The 19,041-nt window shown below is 46.3% G+C and overlaps 1 protein-coding gene across 1 annotated transcript in view; it reads right to left on the reverse strand.

The window, feature by feature from the left end:
* Positions 1-799: 799 nt before the first annotated feature.
* Positions 800-19,041, reverse strand: part of Thada (THADA armadillo repeat containing) — a 307,538-nt gene continuing 289,296 nt past the window's right edge. The window contains exons 37-38 of the mRNA XM_041631291.1: positions 4,241-4,410; positions 800-3,046 (exon numbers count right to left, since the gene is read on the reverse strand). Coding sequence (XP_041487225.1) covers positions 2,666-3,046; positions 4,241-4,410 — 551 coding nt within the window. The 3' untranslated portion in view covers positions 800-2,665. The remainder of the gene's footprint in view (positions 3,047-4,240; positions 4,411-19,041) is intronic.

Genomic DNA, 19,041 nt, shown 5'->3' on the forward strand with positions numbered 1-19,041 from the left:
TAGTGCCGAGTGGGTATAGCTCCTATAAGCCCAGCACCTGGGAGGCTGAGTTGCATTTTAGGCCAGCCTAGCACAGCTCAATGGGAGACCGTACCTCAATAAAGGACAAACAAAAAAATATGGATAGGAGCTGAGGTTCTAACCCCGGTAAGTCACGTGGTCTGTTTGGTACTTGGGTTTTCTTACTTTTAACACGAAGATAAAATTCATCCTTTACACATCCCTCTGTCACTTTTGTCCAGGCACAAAATACCCAAGAAGGTGTCCAAAAGGTAGATAAAGCCCACACCATCTTACATAGTCAAGCAAACTGGCTTTTGGCTGTGGCCTGAGCAGAGGGTCTGAGGGTCACCCAAATCTTAGGACCCTAGAGCTTGGAGTCAAAAGTAAGTAGTGACTTCAAGAAAGATGGCTGCTTCACTGTTCCCATCAGTGTTGCTTGGTCCCCTAGACAGGGCTGGGTACCTGTGGCCTAAATGACCCCCAAACATGTTCTCTGTGACTAAGGTTTTCCAGGTTCCTCTCAAGAAAGCGTGGAGCAACCATACACCTAGCTGCTGCTAGAAGGATTTCAGATACAAACCCGTGGAAACATCCATCCCTCCTGCCTCCCCCAACCCCTCCACCCCCCAAGGCTGGTCATAGCCAGTCAAGATCCAAATCTGGGGTAATTCCCAGCCAGCAGCAGCGAGAACACCCACTGTAGACTTGGTAGGATGCACTTGGAGATAAGGTAACCATGTTCTGGTACATGCTTTGGTGCAGCGTGCCTGCTGGTGTGAGATAGATTTATTGTTATGTAACTGCTTTTATTTCATTCGAGATGGGAGGGGAGAGGGACGGTTGGTTTCGCCAGTGAGTTGGCCTTTGTTGGGCCCTGATCAGAATTAATGTCCCACAGTTATCATCCCATGACACCACCAGCCCCTCTCACCAAGTAGATCTTATAGTAAAAAAAGTAGTATAAAGCTGGGCGTGGTGGTGTGTGTCTGTAATCTTGGCACTTGGAAGGCAGGAGGGTTAACACAAGTGTTGAGGCCAGCTTGGGGTAAACAGCTAACCCCTGGCTCTGAAAAGCAAAACCCAAAACAAACTAAAAAACATTAGGTGTTTAATTTCTCAAGGCCGGCTAGACTGGTGCCTAACTAGGTAAGTACTACAGGGTCATGCAAATACCTGGCGCTGAATGTTTGCAAAACCACCTAGGGGGTTTCTGGTCTTCCTCAGAGATGCTAGAGACACTGCCCTGTCTTTCCTCTTCCTAAAGACAAGTTCTCTACCTTTTTTTTTTTTTTAAATGGTGCTGGATGGTATTCTTTTCAAGGACCAATTCCATTCGAAATCTCAGCTTTTCTGCAGAAGGGAAGGGCCTGGTAAATGCCTCTCTAGTCTGCATTGGATTCCCTTTCCCCGTAACCCTAAGTGACCATTCATCTGGGAGCGGATTTATAGCCCCTACAAGTTTCTAACTATTGCTGGCATGGTCTTTGTAGGTAACTAGGAATGTGGATCAGGCTACAGCACATCCAATTTGATGGGACCTGTCTGTGGTGAAAGTATGCATTACCAGTGGTAAGCCAGGCCAGCAATGCTATGGCTCGGTGGATAAAGGCTCTTGCTATGCAAGCCTGAACCTGAGTTGGATTTCTGGAACCCATGTAAAGGTGGAAGGAGAGAACTGACTCTGACTTCCACAGACATGCATGCTGTGGCATGGGTGCCCGACCATCATGCACAGTGCTGATAATAGTTTAAAATAAGTTTTAAGATAGTAAGCTAAAGAAGTAGACTAGCTGCATAATGTGTGCAAGGGTGCCACCTGCTGGGTATCTGGGGAAGCATGTTGGCTGGGCTTGGAACTGAGGAAACCCTTAAGGTTTCTAGATGGAATCACTGAAGTGGATTAAATGTGTTTATTAACATCTGAAATAAGAGTCATTTCATTGCGTCCACCAATCACAGCACAGTAAACAGTGTAGGCGTCAAACTAATCAAGCAATTGTTCAGGCTTCTCTTTCGCCCAAACTCCTTCAAATAGCTGATGGCAACAACCAGGTTTCCTAGCATTCACAGGCGTTTCTGGGAAAGACAGGAGGGACTTGTGCATGTAGATAATAAAGCACAAGTATTTGCCTGGGGTGGATTCTTAGTTCTTACAGAACCCAACACTTGGGACATATTTCTCTATTGCTAAAATGGAAGAAAGTTTAGAAATATGGCCAAATAGGCTGTTTGGTAAGTATTACAGCTCCTATACAGAGCCCAAACCAAAACAGACAAAAGAGCAGTGTGTGTGTGTGTGTGTGTGTTTGTCTGTCTGTACGTGGGGTGGGGGAACTTGTGTGTGCTAAAACTCATAGTCAGTGTATGGAAAATATACTCTGGCTGGACTGGCAGTTCTTCATGATAGAAAAGGTTAATTCAGGCCTGCAGGTGGCCTGCACCTGGGAACAGAGTAAATATTCAACATAGCGGCCTCACTTCCTAGAGGAGCTGTAAACTGGGCTGCCCTGATGAGTGTAAAGACAAAGCACTCTGCAGGAAGAAGCTTAGGCTCCCACAAGTGGGGGAGGCACAAAAGGAAAGAGTTTCAATTTCTGTCCAACGTGTTTCTTGTAGAGCAGAGCTGGGAGAGAATCCACTCCCTGGCCCAGCCAGCCGTCTCTCAGCATGCTGCTTCTGTTCTTGGGGCCATCAACTGTCTCCATTCCCTAGGACAGTCTTCAGCTCTGAGAACTTCCTTTCCTTCCAGGAAGGCCAGCAGCCTCAGGACAGCTGAAGTCCTTTCCTCCTGAATGCGCAGCCTTGTGTACTCCACTGTCTTCAAAAATTCAGCCGACGGTGGAAGTTCTCTGAGGAGCTGAGAGACGAGGTGACGCTGCTCTGATGCTATAGTTTGCAGGTGACAGAGCTTCTGGGAGTGAGGGGCCGGCCAGTCAGACTGACAGAGGAGATGGAAGAGCTGCCTACATAGGTATTTCACGAAGGTCAGCGTCTCAGCCCAAAAGTTGACTTCTGATTTTTCAAATACGTAGTCATCTTCTCCCTACATCAAATGAAAGCCACCCACAGTGAGCCTTATAGGGAGTACTGCCAAGCCCCAGGCACACCACATAAGGCCTTGCTAGATGTGAGATCTGTGTCTCCTCCAAAGCTGACAGAGGGCCCACTCGAGCCTGTCAACACTGTGCCCACTGCCTGAGCTCTCAAGGTCACCCTTCCACTTTCATTCTTTGTACTTCTCTACCAGAGAGGAATGTCTCACTCCAGACGCAACATGACCTTTGATAAAGATGTGTAAGTAGCTCGAAGCCAACATATTTTGGGGAACTAATGGTGAAAAGAGGACCTTGCCAAGGAAGTGGATCTTAGATTTTAAGGTGTACTGAGAAATCAGAGGAGGGAGCAAGGGAAATCTCGGCAGCAGACCAAAGACATACTGAGAACATGCATGACACCAGTCTTCTGAGAGCAAATTTCCAGGGTTTTCAAGGTCATTTTCTCAAAACCACTTCACTACATGGCCACATTTCCTATAAACAGACTGGGGTTTGAACTCTGTCTGCTCAGGATGAGCAGAATCACATGAGTGGGCACAGATTTCTGTCTCCCAATGCCCGTGTTGCCTCTGCTGGTCTTCAGTTTCCAGATGAGTTCCCTGTCACGCGGGAAGAGGAGTCAAGCACCATATTTCCTGGAAGGAACCTAATTCTTGGGAAATGTTTACACCCAGGACTGTGAGGACTGTTGCCCATGCTAGGATCAAATGATACGCATTTCTCAGTTTTATTTTCAATATTGAAGGTGTATTTTTTTAAAGTGCCCTTCCCCACTATCTGAAAGCTTGTCATGGAAACCTCCAAAGTAAGCCTCAGTGAGTGTGTGCTGTGTGCCTCCCCCAGGAGGTTTCCTTAGTGAGTGTGTGCTGTGTGCCTCCCCCAGGAGGTTTTCTCAGTGAGTGTGTGCTGTGTGCTGTGCATCCCCCAGGAGGTTTTCTCAGTGAGTGTGTGCTGTGTGCCTCCCCCAGGAGGTTTCCTTAGTGAGTGTGTGCTGTGTGCCTCCCCCAGGAGGTTTTCTCAGTGAGTGTGTGCTGTGTGCCTCCCCCAGGAGGTTTTTTCCTAGTCAGTTTCTACTCTGAATTAGAGCGGCCCGAACACTTTTACCATCAGAGACTGTTGGTGCTACATCCAGAGGCCCAGGACACTGCCTGCCTCCCAGTTCCCTGAGCAGCTGGGGTTACCTGATGTGGGCTCTGCACAAGGTCCTGTGGGTCATCATCCTCTCCTAGCAGCCATCCCAGGAGAATGGGCAGTGCTGGTACCAGCTTGTCCCACTGCCGGAGCAAGTCACACAGAACAGCTAAGGCCAAGGCCAGAGCAATGGAGGCATTCACTTGGCAGAAGGCAAATTCTGTAGAGAAAGGAGGGAGGCAATCAATGAATGTAGCTCAGGAAGCCTGGAGGACTCGGGACATGAAGAGTCTCAGATCAAATCCCAGTCACCACACTGGGAGTGGTGGTGGTGGTGGCACTGATCACTGAGGGCTCCTAATCCTCTCCTGGGTCCTTCTCTCTATACTGCTAGAAGGAGTCCTAAGCCTGAATCCCAGCACCCTATCCTATTCTAGAGCAGCCCCATCCATAGGACTAGACTTTTGTCTTAGCTCCTCCAGCACAAGTGGAAAGAGAGGGAGCTGTCATTTTAAGAGTGGCATCACACGCCCCTCACCTGTTTTACATGGTCCATGCATTAGAGACAGTGGCTGTGTGCCAATAGAGTGTTATCTATACACACTGCCATTCAAATTCCATATGTAAAAACATTGTCTTTCCCCCTTCCAACTTTCTTCCTCCTCAATACATAGCCCAGTGCTAGGATTCCAAACATGTGCACCATATCTGGTTTGTAGTCAAGGATCTCCTTGAACTTTTGATCTTTTCTGCCTTCACCTCCCAAGCATTGGGACCGCGGGTGTGTGCTAATATATCCATCCAGTGTTACGTGATACTGGGGCTAAGTGCTCTAGCAAGCATTCTACCAACTGAGCTAATCCCCAGCTCTCAACCATTTAGGAACGTAAAACCCTATGCGCCTCACAGGCCACCCAGGAGGTGGTGCACTGGGTTTTGGTCCTAATTTTTTGTGCTTTACAAGTTGTCTACCACTGAGCAATGGCCTCAGCTTAGGGTCTTGCTGACATTTTGTTGCCTTTTTATGGATAGTAATTCCCTCTTCTGCCCTCTGACTTCTTGAGGGTGAGATACTGAAAGAGCATGTGTAGGAAGAGGAAGTAGGTGTCCTGGGGAAACCCTGCTCACTTGACTGTGTAGCCTTAGACCTAAATGTGGAGTTGCAAGCAGGTTCGGGGTATTGACACTTCTACCACTAACTCAACCCTTCTCACTCCAATAGCAGGCAGCCTGAACCTCAAGACTTAAGTTTCTCAGCTCAGAGAGTAGGTCTTTTTGGAACCCTCCTGTACTGGCACCCCCTCCCCTCCGCCATTTAATGATGCATTTCTATTGAACCCTCCTATTTCTCAAATCTACAGTCCCAGCTCCAGCCCAGATATCCCTGGCCATCTGATACCCAGATGAACCTGCTCAGTACACAAGAAGGAGGTTGAAGTCTGGAATAGAAGGCCGAGCCCCCAGGGTGTTGCTATGGGGGCCACCATGGAAGGTCTACGGCACATTTAGGCCTATCCAGAGTTTGGTCTCCAATCTTTTCAGGAGCTATGCTTTTTTTTTTTTTTTTTTTTTTTTTTTTTTTGGTGGTGCCAGGGCCTCTCAGCTACACCCTCAGTCCCCCGAAGTTTGAGGACTGGGTGTCACTACTTCTGCTTCACATATAACTCCAAGTGGCTCTCAAGAATGCAGAATTGCCAATCCTTTCATGTTCGTATGAAGCAGTGGAGAGCACCAGGCACATTCCAGGAGCAGGAGTGTTTTTATGTGAGACAAGCAGTCAGCGACTGTGCAGTGGAGCAGACACAGGGCTGATCCCCTTGCTCTCAGGTGTTCGCCACACTTCAGCCATGCTGGCCTTCACATTCTCACGCATTTAAAAAGGCACAGGTGTGAAACTGTATTATGGGGTCAGCATCAGGCCGGCTGATCCTGAGACCTTCCAGAAAAATTTACCTTCTGCCTGAGCTTCCTCCTTTTTTTTTTTTTTTTTTTTTTTAATCTTAAGGCAAGGACTGAAAACGCTACAGGAAAGGTAAAAAGTTCTTCCACCAGGCCAGGTGTGCTGGAATACACCTTTATGTTATAATAGGAGCGGCGGGGCTGTGTCCCCAGCACCCCGCCGCCCGCACGGCTAGCTTTACCCGAAATAATTACATGGAAACTATTCTTTTAAACACTGCTTGGCCCTTTAGCTCTAGCCCTTACTGGCTAATTCTGATATCCCGATCAACCCATCTCTAATAATCTGTGAGCACTGGTCTTACCGAGAAGATTCTAGCCTACGTCCATCCTGGGTTGGAGCTTCATCGCGTGTGCCTCAGAGAGCAGAGCTATCCCTGCGTCTGCCCAGGAGACGGGAGCATGGCGTCTCTGTCTGAGGCGTCTTACCTCACTTCCTCTTCCTCCCAGCATTCTGTTCTGTTTACTCCACCCACCTATGTTCTAAGCTATGAGCCCAAGCAGTTTGTTTATTACTTAACCAATGAAATCAACAGATTGATACATGACATTCCCACATCACCTTTAATTCCAGCACTTTGGAAGCAGAACTCCACAAGTTCAAGGCCAGCCTGGTCTACCTACATAGTGGTCCAGGTCAGCCAGGGACACACTTAACAGTAAAATCAGTGCCTGCAGCACAGATGACAGACACATCTGTTGGGTGTGACTGGACATGCCACCAGGAGGGCCAGGTTGCCACACTGGTCCCACCTGACAACAAAATGACTTCCCTCTGTGCCATTAATCATCCTTAGGAAGGGATCGGAGAATGCCAGAATGACAGGCACAAAAAGAATGTGTGTGGTGTGATTAGAGATTATCACAACGCTGTGTACTACGGAGGAAGCCAGGAAGGCGGGATGTTGGGATTAGATGGAGTGGGTCTCCTGCTTCTGAGCCAGGTACAGCCTACACATTCCCTGGCTGGCTGACTTACCTGGTCCTAGACTAAACTTGGCCAGATGAGCCCAGATCTCTGCTGGCCAGGCTGCCTCTCAAAGGGAGAAGGGGATTTTCCACTTAGCACTCAAGTCAATCAAGGAAATGAGAAAGCCGGCAGCCAAGCAACAAGTGTGGTCAGGAGTCTGCTCTGAACTCAGCAGACCCAAAGGAGCTTGAAAAAACAGAAACTAAAGACTAATCCAAGAACTCTCCTCTTTGGATTTCAAAACTTAAAGCTATGGGAATCAAGGCAATGCAGATGGGGGGGGGGGGTGTGTGGCAATGCAGAGTGTGTGCGCCTGTGCTACTGCTGGGCACGGAACTCGAGGCTTCATGCATGTTAAGCAATCACCATCAGTGAACTACAGCTCTAGCTTGGTAGTGTGTTTCGGACAAAATGACAGACACATGAATTAGTGAAACTCAAGTGCAGAATCAGGGTCTGGGGATGTAGGCCAGCTGATATAGGGCTGCCTACTATGTCGAATCCTGAATTTAATCCCTAGTACTTTATAAACCAGGTGCGTGTCTGTAATACCAGCACTCTGGAGATGATGGTCGGAAGATTAGGAATTTATGGTGAGTTCAAGGCTAGCTGGTTAACCAAGATGCTGCCAAAAAAACAAAACACCCCCAAACGAGAGGGCTTGAGTGACGGCTCAGCAGTTGACACTTGGTGCTTTTTCAGAGGATCCGATTTCAGTTCAGTTCCCAGACTCATGTTGGGCAGGGCACAACCACCTGTCACTCAAGCTCCAGGGGATCCAGCGTCCCCTTCTGGCCTCTGAAAGTACCTGCAGGTACACACACACACACACACACACACACACACACACACAAAATTTAAAAACAAAAGACATATTACCAAGTCAAACAAAACCAATAAACCCCACAGAGATTACTTCTAAATGACCAGGGTGACTGCCGAGAACAATAAAAAGACAGGTATATTTTTAGTCAAGGTATAGAGAAAAAAAAAAAAAGGACCCCCTCCAGTTTGCTGGTAGGACTGTTGAATGGTGCGGTTCCACTGGAAAACAAACTTTCAGTTTCTCACAGGACTGAGCACAAGACCCTGTCTACTCCTGGGCCTATCCAAGAGAAATTAAGAAAGAGCCTGTGTTCCAACAAGCATCTGATGAGCATTCATAATGGCCTTGCTCACAGTGCCAAAGAGTAGAGAGAAACACCTGCCACCTGAAGTAGACACATCCAATACAGTCTGTCTGCAGCAGACCAGGTGAGCAGATCCCAGGAGTCATAGGAGACGGGGATAGAAGAGGTTAGCGTAGAGGAAATCATCTTCTAAACCAAGAAGAAACTAGTGGCCCTACCCCCGTGAGCTCTTTCTGCCCCAAAGTGGAAAAGTTCTATGTCAGAAGGAACATCATACCACCATTATTTGACATTTAAAAAATACTTGGGGCAAAAAAAAAAAAAACTTTTCAAATACTAGAATTTTGATTTTGCCTTCTTTTCCACCTGTTTCCAAAGGAAACACACGGCCTAGGCTCCCAAAGTTCTTGCAGTCTTTACCTCTCCACAGTGTGAGCTGTGCAGGTGAGGACCTGGTACTACAGATATAGAAACAAATTATCTTCTCAAACACTGTCACCCTCTCTCTCTTCTTTTGTTTCTTCTCTTCCTCTTCTTTATCCTTCCTAAGACAAACTTTCTCTATGTAATAGCTCTGGCTGTCCTGGAACTCACTCTGTAGACCAGAATTGTCTTGAACTCAGAGATCTGCCTGCCTCTGCCTTCCAAGTGGTGGTATTCAAGGTGTGCACCACCACTGCCAGGCTCAGCCTGAAATTTTAAGATTAAATGTCACTTATGAATTTGCAAAGCCACTCTAGCCCACAGTGTCACTGTCTAGCCCTTGTCCCCTTGACTGATACACACACACACACACACACACACACACACACACACACAAATATACTATAAATAAATGTTTAAAAAAAAAGGACTTAGAAACTCTGTTCAAAATGTTAAGTATCTACGATTTCAAAGTTTTTGGGAATTACTGCTCTCCATTTGGGACTGAACCCAGAGCCTGTAGATGCTGATGCTGGCCAAGTGACCCCACCACTAAGCCACATTCTCAGCCCTAGGAATTTTCTATCTTGAAACTGAATTTATGCTCAAGCCCTCTCTTAGCAGCCTTATCTGTTCCACATCGCCCTTATTCCCCAGCAGCTGCCCTGGAAATACAATTCCCCTCCCAAAGGCCTGGTACCCACCTGTTGACATGGCCCTAGACTGCTGGAAATGGGGAGCAGAATTTGAAGAAGGCCTGGGAGAGGGAAGAGAAGCAAAAAGGACACAAAAACCTCCTAAGAGCAAGGCACAAAGAAATGTCAGATCAGAGAGAAGTCAAGTGAGCAGGAAAAAGGTACAGGATGGATACATGTACTGATCTTTAAATTTTCACAAACTGTGTGCGTGTGTACATGTGTAGGCCAGAGGACAATCTGCATGGGTTGGTGTTCTCCTTTCCCCTGGAGTGGGTTCTAACTCAAGGTCACCAAGGCTTAGTGCTCCAACTTCCTGCCTCAGCTTCCTGAGTACTTGTAATACAGGTGTATGTTGTCGCCCTACTTGAAGGGTGGGCTTGTAAGAAGGGTTCCGATTTTCATCCAGTAAAAGGTTCCCCTTCCTCCTATCACTGTCTAGGAGAAGCAGGTTGTTTCTGACCTTGCTGTGAATATCATTAGCAAAAACCATCAGTACAAAGTTAAACTGACTATAACAATACTACACAACAGTCACAATAACCAGAAGTCATTTTGTTAGTGTCAACGAAAGCTGCAAATAGGAGAACCCAGGGCACTGAGACTTGGTAGAAATAAACACAAAAAATAAGTCGGACACAGTCTGCAAGTGGGAGTGGAAAAGCTTTTCTTGACTACAAATCCTGATAAGATAAGATATTCCCCTATTAAATTTACACAGAGGAGTTGCTACTCAAGAAAGGAAACCATGAGACTTGGTCTGCCTCTGGAAAACTCATCATGAAGTTATGATGAGAGTCATTTCTTGAAATTACCTAAAAAATAATCCATGTTGTATAATTCAGATTAAATTTTTTTTTTTTTTTTTTTACAAAGTCACAGTGTCCTCCAGGTCAATGATGTGGTCAAACACACTGATGTTGCTCAGGAATGTGTGTAGGCCTGTGAGAGGGAGGAGGCCAGCCGCTGTGTGTCCAGTTATCACTCTGGAAGGGGCAGCCTGGCCTACACCAGCGCCTTCCTGTCTTGGCATTCAGGCCTGCTGGGCTCTAACAGGTGCTATGCTTTGGGGCTCTCCAAAGCTCTTTCCCTCCAGTGACATCTCATCTTTTGTCCTGGTCTCTGTCACAACAACAGAAGCCCTGGGAACCCTTTCAGATTTGCCCCAGCTCTGTCCCACTGGTGCGGCTTTGCTTCATCCTTGCTACTCTTGCCCTAGAAACAATGCTGGATTCTCACCAGCCTCCTGGTTTCCAGTTCACCCTCCTTTAATCAAAGCAATTCCCTTTTCTGCTGCTGAGAATGACCTGTCAAAGCAGCCCTGACCTAGCCCGTGCCTGTGATCTCTGCACTTGGGAGGCTGAGGCAAGAGGACCAGGCGTTCAAGGTCAACTAGGACTATGTGAGACTGTCTCAAAAACAACTGATTAACCTCAAACCTAAACCAAACAAGTCCAAACCATCCCACACACAAATGCAGCCCTGCCCGACCAAACTGTGCCTTGGTGAGTCTCACTCTGCCTCCTTCCATGGCTCCTCTGTTAAAGGAGAATGTTCACAGGTCTCTGGGCTGCTGCTCAGCTCCTTTCCTGTCTCAGTCAAGCCTTCTCTAGTCACCTTACACCTTCTCAGCCTCCCCCTCTGCTTACTGTCTCACTGGAGCGCTTACTCATTCATCTAAGGAGATTGGAGTACCTTGCCTTTATTCTTTTAGGTTCTTCCCTGAAGTAGCAATCGGGGTAATGTTCTGACTCCCAGTGTTTAGGGGTGCAGAGGGGTACATTCCTGCTGTGCCTTGTCAGAGGTGACTTAGGGAGAATAGCCATGAAAAAAGACCTCCAGTATCTCAAAACAGTTAAAATATATAATTGCCATATGATCTGAAACTTACTCCCAAGCACATACCCCAAAGAACTGGGCCTTAAACAACAACGTGTAGATGGACAATCAAAAAACATTCTTTACAACAGCTAGAGGGAGGTATCAACTCAATGCCCAGGCATTCACAAATGAATAGAGAAACAAAATATGGCATATCTATATAACGGAATATTACTTAGCCACAAAAAAAGGGCTTGGTTCAGCCTACAAAATGAATGTGCCTTATAAACATTATGAATAAAGACAAGTACAAGGGTGTATTATAGGGTCCATTATATGAAGTATCTGGAGAAGGAAGGTTCCCAGAGACAGGAAGCAGTCTGCTAGCCTTCAGGGGATGCTTAATAGCTGTTTTTCTTTAGGGGAGTGATAAAATGTCCTGGAACTGGATAGTGGTGATGGCTGCATAACACTGCAAATGTATTAAATGTCACACTGAACTGTATACTTTCAAATGGCTAATTTTAGGCTGGCGAGATACTGGATAAAGATGCTTGCCTGACAACCTGAATTTGATCTCCAGATACCACATAAAAGTTGTCCTCTTGTCTCCACATGCAAACTATTGCACGTGCACACTCCACCCTCAATAACAAATAAAAATTTTAAAATGTTTAATCAAAGTTATATTTTACATTTATTTTCTTATGTATTGGATACTCTGGAACTGGAGTTTTGGATGGTTATGAGTCACTATGTGGGTGCTGGTAACTGAACTCAGGGCCTCTGCCAGAACAGCAAGTGCTCTTAATCACTTAGCCATCTCTCCAGCTCCTAAAATGGTTATACTCTGATGTTATATAATTTTCATCTCAATCATAAACAAACAAACACATACATAAATAAAAGGAGCATCAGGAAAATGTAGCAGGGAGCATAGCCAGAAAACAGGAGAGCAGTCAAAAAAAATGGGAGCTTAAGAAAGTGTCTGTTCGGGCTGGAGAGATGGCCCAGAGGTTAAGAGTATTGCCTGCTCTTCCAAAGGTCATGAGTTCAATTCCCAGCAACCACATGGTGGCTCACAACCATCTGTAATGGGGTCTGTTGCCCTCTTCTGGCCTGAAGGCATACACACAGACAAAATATTGTATACATTATATATATATATATATATATATATATATATTATAATTTTTTTTTTTAAATAAAGTGTCTGTTCTCAGTGAGTTGGAGGCCAGCCCGGTCTACAAAGCAAGTTCCTAGACAGCCAGGACTGTTACACAGAAAAACCTTGTCTTGAAAGACCAAAGCAAACAAATAAACAAACAAATAAAATAAAGTACCTGTTCAATGAGCACTGTTCCTTAGGACATAGTCCCTGACCCTAAGAAGGGCACAGATACAGGATTAAAAAGAGTGAGGCTTAGAAGCATAGCTCAGTGGTGGGGTGTGCTTAGCAGGCATGACAGCCTGGATTCCATCTTTACAACATCCAAAAAGAGAAATGAAAATTGGGTGGGGCAGTGGGGAGGCTAGCCCTCTTCCCTGTTGGCCAGGGCCTGGGAGCAGACTAGGACAAGGTATAGGGCAGGAGGACTAGAGTGTGTGCAAGCCACGGAAGGTGGCTGGCATAGTCCCTAAGCAAGGCTGCTTCCCTGCCCTCATCCCAGTCGGCAATAAAGCCAGGGTTTTCCCATCTGAAATCCCCTGCATGGCCAGCCTTGGACAGAAGTGCTGAAATCCCCTTTGTGGCGAGTCTCAGATGAAGTGTACCCCCAGGATTGGAGCTGGGATAGCAGGGATGGAATCATAAAGCTCCAGGAGCAATCTCTTGCCCCAAGTTATACACGCTCACTTGTCTGATTTCTATTTCATTGCCCTAGTCTGCTTTATAGTTGCTTTTCATGAAAGTTTTTAAGGAAGAGTATTCCTTGACATCACACAGAAAAAAATGCCAAATACAGTCATATTACTGAGAGTATTCTTGGAAGAGAAGGCAGCCTTAAAGCTGTCTAGCATCCCGTCTCTTTTCCCTTAGAGCCATTTGCCGCTCTTGATCCCAGCCCTCTCTGTCAGCTCAGCTGTCCAGCGGCCCTCGTCTGAACAACACTGAAGAACTGTATGCTCCCCAGAGATGCGGTAGAGTTTCTAGAGAGCCAGCCTACAGTGGGAGTGAAGGAAGGGAGCCTTTCTATTTTTTTTTAAAAAAGATTTATTTATTTATTGTGTATATAGTATTGTTTGCACTCATGCCTGCAGGCCAGAAGAAAACACCAGATCTCATCACAGATGGTTATAAGCCACCATGTGATTGCTGGGAATTGAACTCAGGACCTTTAGAAAAGCAAGCAGTGCTCTTAACCACTGAGCCATCTCTCCAGCCCGGGAGCCTTTCTATTGGTGTTCTTAGGAGTCCATTGTTAAACTGCCTTTCCACTTCCCAGTTCATTCTGCATCCAGAAATGTCTCCAGCTTAGGAAAATTGATTTTTCTTTTCTTTCTATCTTTTTTTTTTTGAAACAGGATTTCTCTGTGTAGCCTTGGTTGTCCTGGAATTGCTCTGTAGACCAGGCTGGTCTTGAACTCACAGAGATCCGCCTGACTCTGCCTCCGGAGTGTTGGGATTAAAGGCCTAGGCCACCACTACCAGCTTGAAATAGTGACTCTTATTAGCCTATATTATTAGATGGCTTTGGAAGGTTCAGAGACAGGGCACTTGCTTAGCATGTGTGAGGTCCTGGTTTTGATCTCCAGGGCGAGGGGAAGTCATTAAGAAAACACTTCTTCTCAGTCAAAATCTGTTCTGGGAACATGTTTGTTTGTTACTTTCTGTGTCTCCCCTTCCTCCTGGCAGAAGCTGCTGTGTACTCTACTCTAACTCTCCAGGTGGAGCGATACCTTCTTCCCTTGCTTCTGATTCGGATACCCTGGTACTCTCCTTTGGTCACTGCCAGGCAGCACCTGCCTGTCTCTCCCTTCGCAGTCCACCCTAAATCTATTCTTGTGTACCTGAGCAGCGGACCAGGTCTTCTGCTGCAGGTTAGCCATACTCAGTGCCCTTAACATTCAGAAAGACGTCCCTGCTGGCCTTTGCTTTCACAGCCTTCAACTCCTCAACTACAATTTCTGTGCTCCCAGTAACCACTATGGTATTTGGATTATTTTGGTTTATGATTCCAGAGGCTTTGTGGCTACAATAGTAGGGACAGCATGTCAGCAGGTGGCCAGAACAGGAGGCTGGCTGATCACATTTTGCGGGCACATCAGGAAAAAAAGAGGGAACAGCAGTGGATGAGTCTATGAACTTGTGAAGCCCACCCCCCCCATGATGTACTTCCTTGTTCTAAAAGTTCCATAACCTCCCAAACAGCATCACCAACTGGAATCAAATGTTCAAATATATGAGGCTATGATGGGGAGATACATATTTAAATTTATACACTTGTTCAAACCACCATATTTGGCTCCTTGTCCCCATAGGGTTGAGGCCATCTCATGATACAAAATGATGTTAGTGCAACTTTAAAAGTCCCTAAACTGCGAGAGGTGCACCCACACACTGAGACAATGGGGATGTTCTATCGGGAACTCACCAAGGCCAGCTGGCCTGGGTCTGAAAAAGCCTGGGATAAAACCGGACTCTCTGAACATAGCGGACAATGAGGAATACTGAGAACTCAAGATCAATGGGCAATGGGTTTTTGATCCTACTGCACGCACTGGCTTTGTGGGAGCCTAGGCTGTTTGGATGTTCACCTTACTAGACCTGGATGGAGGTGGGTGGTCCTTGGACTTCCCACAGGGCAGGGAACCCTGATCGCTCTTTGGGCTGACGAGGGAGGGGGACTTGATTGGGGGAGGGAGAGGGAAATGGGAGGCGGTGGCAGGGAAGAGACAGAAATCTTTAATAAATAAATAAATTTAAAAAAAAGTCCCTAAAGCCTTTAACAGCTTCAACACTGTTCAAAAGTTCAGTCTCTCTCAATTCTCAAGATAACCTCTTGACTATAACCACAATAAAACAAAATACAAATTATGTACTGCCAACATAGAATGGCACAGAATATACATTCCATTCCAAAAGGGAGGAAATTGGCATAGTGAGGAAATACTAGGCCTAAGCAAGACTAAAACCCAGCAGGGCAAACACCAAATCTTGCAGCTTCATGTCCAGTATCTGGACTTTGGTTTTAAAGGGCCTAGATGGCTCTGCCCCTCCACCTTTGCTGCCTGGAACATACATTTTTCTTTTGGACTGGTTCCATCCACACATGCAGCTCTGGTATCTTCAGCATCTTGGCATCTTCACTGCAACCCAGGCTTCACCGTCACAGTTCTATGCAGTGTCCTCTCATGGTTTTGTGGGGACTCTAGCCCTGTCACACATTGCTTGGCCTCAGTGGCTCTTGAAACCATACAGGAAGAACCTACAACTCCCTCCTTCTTGTATCTTTCAAGCCTCCAGAGACAGTAGCACAGGGACAGCACTTCACGTGTGGTCGCCGGCTTGTGTGAGCCTTCGCCTCCTTGAATCACACTAGTAGAAGCTTTGTGTGCAGTCTTGCTAAACCAGAAAACTCCGTAGGTTCTTTGCCATAAATTGGAGGCTTTAACTGGGTGGGACCTTGCCCTTGGGGAACCTTCCTTATTGTTTCAGTAGAGTCTAGAGGCCTCTTCTTACCTCACTTTAACAACCACAGACTATCAGCATACAATTTCACTATACCTTAGCTCCCTAGTGCTCTTTCCTCTGCAAGCTGTATTCTGTACCTTTTTCTGTCCCACTTACCTACTCATTTTAGACCTGCCTAAGAGTAATCAGTAATAACCATGCCATAGACTCAACATTATATCATCCTGAAATTTAATCCATCAAATAAATTAGTCCATTACATTTAAATTTTGCCCAAGCAAGTTCTTAGTATATGGGCAGAAAGCAACCAGATTCTTTGCCGAATAACCACATGGATGGCCTCTAGGCCAGTTGCTAATAGAGACCTTGTTTCTTTCTGAAACCTCATCAGCTGGGCCTCTGCTGTCTGCATCACTCTTAGCACTTCTACTAGTCTGGACTATTCAGCTCTGGTTACAGCTTTCAACTGTTGTTCTAGGCAGATGTTCTAAAATCTTACACATTCCTCAAAACAAAAAACAAAACAAACAAAACCCCATCATGGTCAAGTTCTCCACAGCAATAATCCCTTTCTCTGACACCAGCTTCTGTAATGCTTTACTGCTGCTGTGATACAGCATCATGACCACAGCAGCTTATAGAAGGGAAGAACTGATTTTGGTTTATGGTTACAGAGGGTTGGAGTCCATAAGGGCCTCCATAGGCTCATGTATTTTAATACCCGGTCCCCTGGTGGTGGTGGTGTTTGGGGGAGAGTATAACTTTTTTTAAGAGAGAGAGAGAGGTCTTACTGGAAGCACATCCCTGGGGGCAGGCTTACCCCACTTGCAGTTTGCTTTCTCTGTTGTGTACTGACAAGTTGTGATCAGCCAGCCTTCTACTCCTCTGTTCAGGTTCAGCTCTAATGTACTCCTCTCCTCTGTACAGATTCTCTCCTCTACCTTCTCTCCATGACAAAGGTTTGTCCAGCAAACTCAACATGAACTAGGATCCCAGGTTCTACGTGATGCAGAAATGGGGGCTTCCCACACACACTCCTTCCTCCTGGCTTCACAGGGCCTGGGACTTGCTTTCTTCAGTTATTCTGGCTTCCTATTCCCATAGGGCCAGATCACAAAGGTTTTCCTTAGTACACTGTTTTGCTTAGAGGGTTGGTAGATTTTTAAAATAAAATATACTACTACTACTACTGCTACAACTGCTTGGCCCATAGAGAAACGGAGAAGGAGCAGAGCATGTGGCCTTTCTCCCACTCACTCATAAGCTGGGTACGAAGCAGCGGGAAGTGCCACATTCCTCTCTGAAAACATGTTTGGGTTTAATGTAGGTACAGTTAATTTATATACACATATAAGTATCCTACCTTTTGTTCAAGGTGCCTATTTGCTCTGTACAGAGACCATTATAAATACAGAAAAAAGTGTTCATTGTTAAATGTGGCATGCTAAATGGCTTTGCTTCCTAGCAAAGCTCCAAACCATAATTATTAGGGGACTACAGCTGCTGAGAAATTCTTGGGTTACAGGAGGCTTTGATCCCATCCTCTCTTCTTCTCCCAACATGAATGAATTCCTACAGGTGTGGTTGCTGCTCAATGCTGGCACTTTGGAGGTGCGGGTCAGGCCTGAATTTAACTGCAAGGTGACCAGACACTTCTCACTTAGACCTCAACTATCAAGAGAAGGAAAGTTCTGCACTTCCTTTTTGCCTTGCTGAGACCCTGTAATTAAGAAGATATCCAAGATGAGTCTTACTTACGGAAGCTGGAATGCTGTGGTCTCTCACCTTCAGACCCCCCACATGGGGCATCCTTTTCACCTTCAGACCCCACAAGCAGTGGGCATCTTTCTCACCTTCAGACCTCCCACACAGTAGGAAGTTTCTCACCTTCAGATCCCACACACACAGTAGGAAGTTTCTCACCTTCAGATCCCACACACACAGTAGGAAGTTTCTTACCTTCAGACCCCCCCCCCCCACACACACAGTGGGCAGCTTCCAGTGAAGTCTCTGCCCTAATGAGCTCTGTAGGGCTTTATTCAGGAGAAGGCCAAGGGCTTCCAATGGGTGAGGTGGTTATTTCATTCCAATCAAAGAGAGAGAACTGCTGTCAGATTCTCTAGGTAACATATCTGTTTGGTAAGCATGGTCCTCAAATTCACCCCAATGACTCCTTCAGAGGGTCAAAAAGACACCTTGCTGTCATCACAAACATCAAGTTACTACTAAAATACAGCAAGAAACTGAAGAGCAGATTAGTCTTTCAGTCCTTTAAACTCTTTCCTGCCTAAAAGAGACAGGAACAAGCACCCAGAAGTCCCTAAATCCCCAAGAGACCTCCAAATTAATGTGCTAGGGATCCCTAACTTAGCAAATAAACAGGATTTTACAACAAATAGAAAATTGATGTTTTTTCAGCATTAACAAAATACTATGTAGCATTTGTTCAAGAGTGGAACCCTAATCGCCTTTTACTGCTTCTTTTCATTTGTGCTTTGAAGCAGATGTTCTGTGAGGTATACGGTGACACTGCCGCCCAGAAGAATGGAGCTGGCGAGTTCAGACAGAAGTCACTTCTGATTCCAGGGCAGCATCCTATCTGGGAGACAGCACTGCTCTGGAGAGCTCTCCTTTCCACATGGGAACCACAGAGGAGACAGCTCTGTGCACAGAGAGGATGGGCGGCAGAGTTACTTACGACAGTAAGTGGAAGGAAGCCAGCAGGTTCTAATGCAGGGCAGCACAAGGGTTTTCCAGAGTAGACTACCTGGGTTTTGGAGGAGCCAGAGAAGGGAAGCAGAAGACTATGAGGAATCTACCATAATCAGGAGAGGAACAGACTTCCTTGGTAACCTGGCCCTAGGAGGATTCTAAGGATTCTTCTCTGATCAGGTCAACTTAGTGCGAATCTCCCCTACCCATCACAGTCTATTTTATGCCTTCCTCCATCACAGTCTATGGCACCCCTTCCTCCCCCTCACAGTCTATGGCACCCCCTCCTCCCCATATCACAGTCTATGGCACCCCCTCCTCCCCATATCACAGTCTATGGCACCCCCTCCTCCCCCTCACAGTCTATGGCACCTCCTCCTCCCCCTCACAGTCTATGGCACCCCCTCCTCCCCATATCACAGTCTATGCCACCCCTTCCTCCCCCTCACAGTCTATGGCACCCCCTCCTCCCCATATCACAGTCTATGGCACCTCCTCCTCCCCATAT

Source organism: Microtus oregoni, unplaced genomic scaffold, assembly GCF_018167655.1.
Source record: "Microtus oregoni isolate MIOR12 unplaced genomic scaffold, Mior012 000036F_ref0000092, whole genome shotgun sequence".
In the NCBI taxonomy this organism is placed as follows: Eukaryota; Metazoa; Chordata; class Mammalia; order Rodentia; family Cricetidae; genus Microtus; species Microtus oregoni.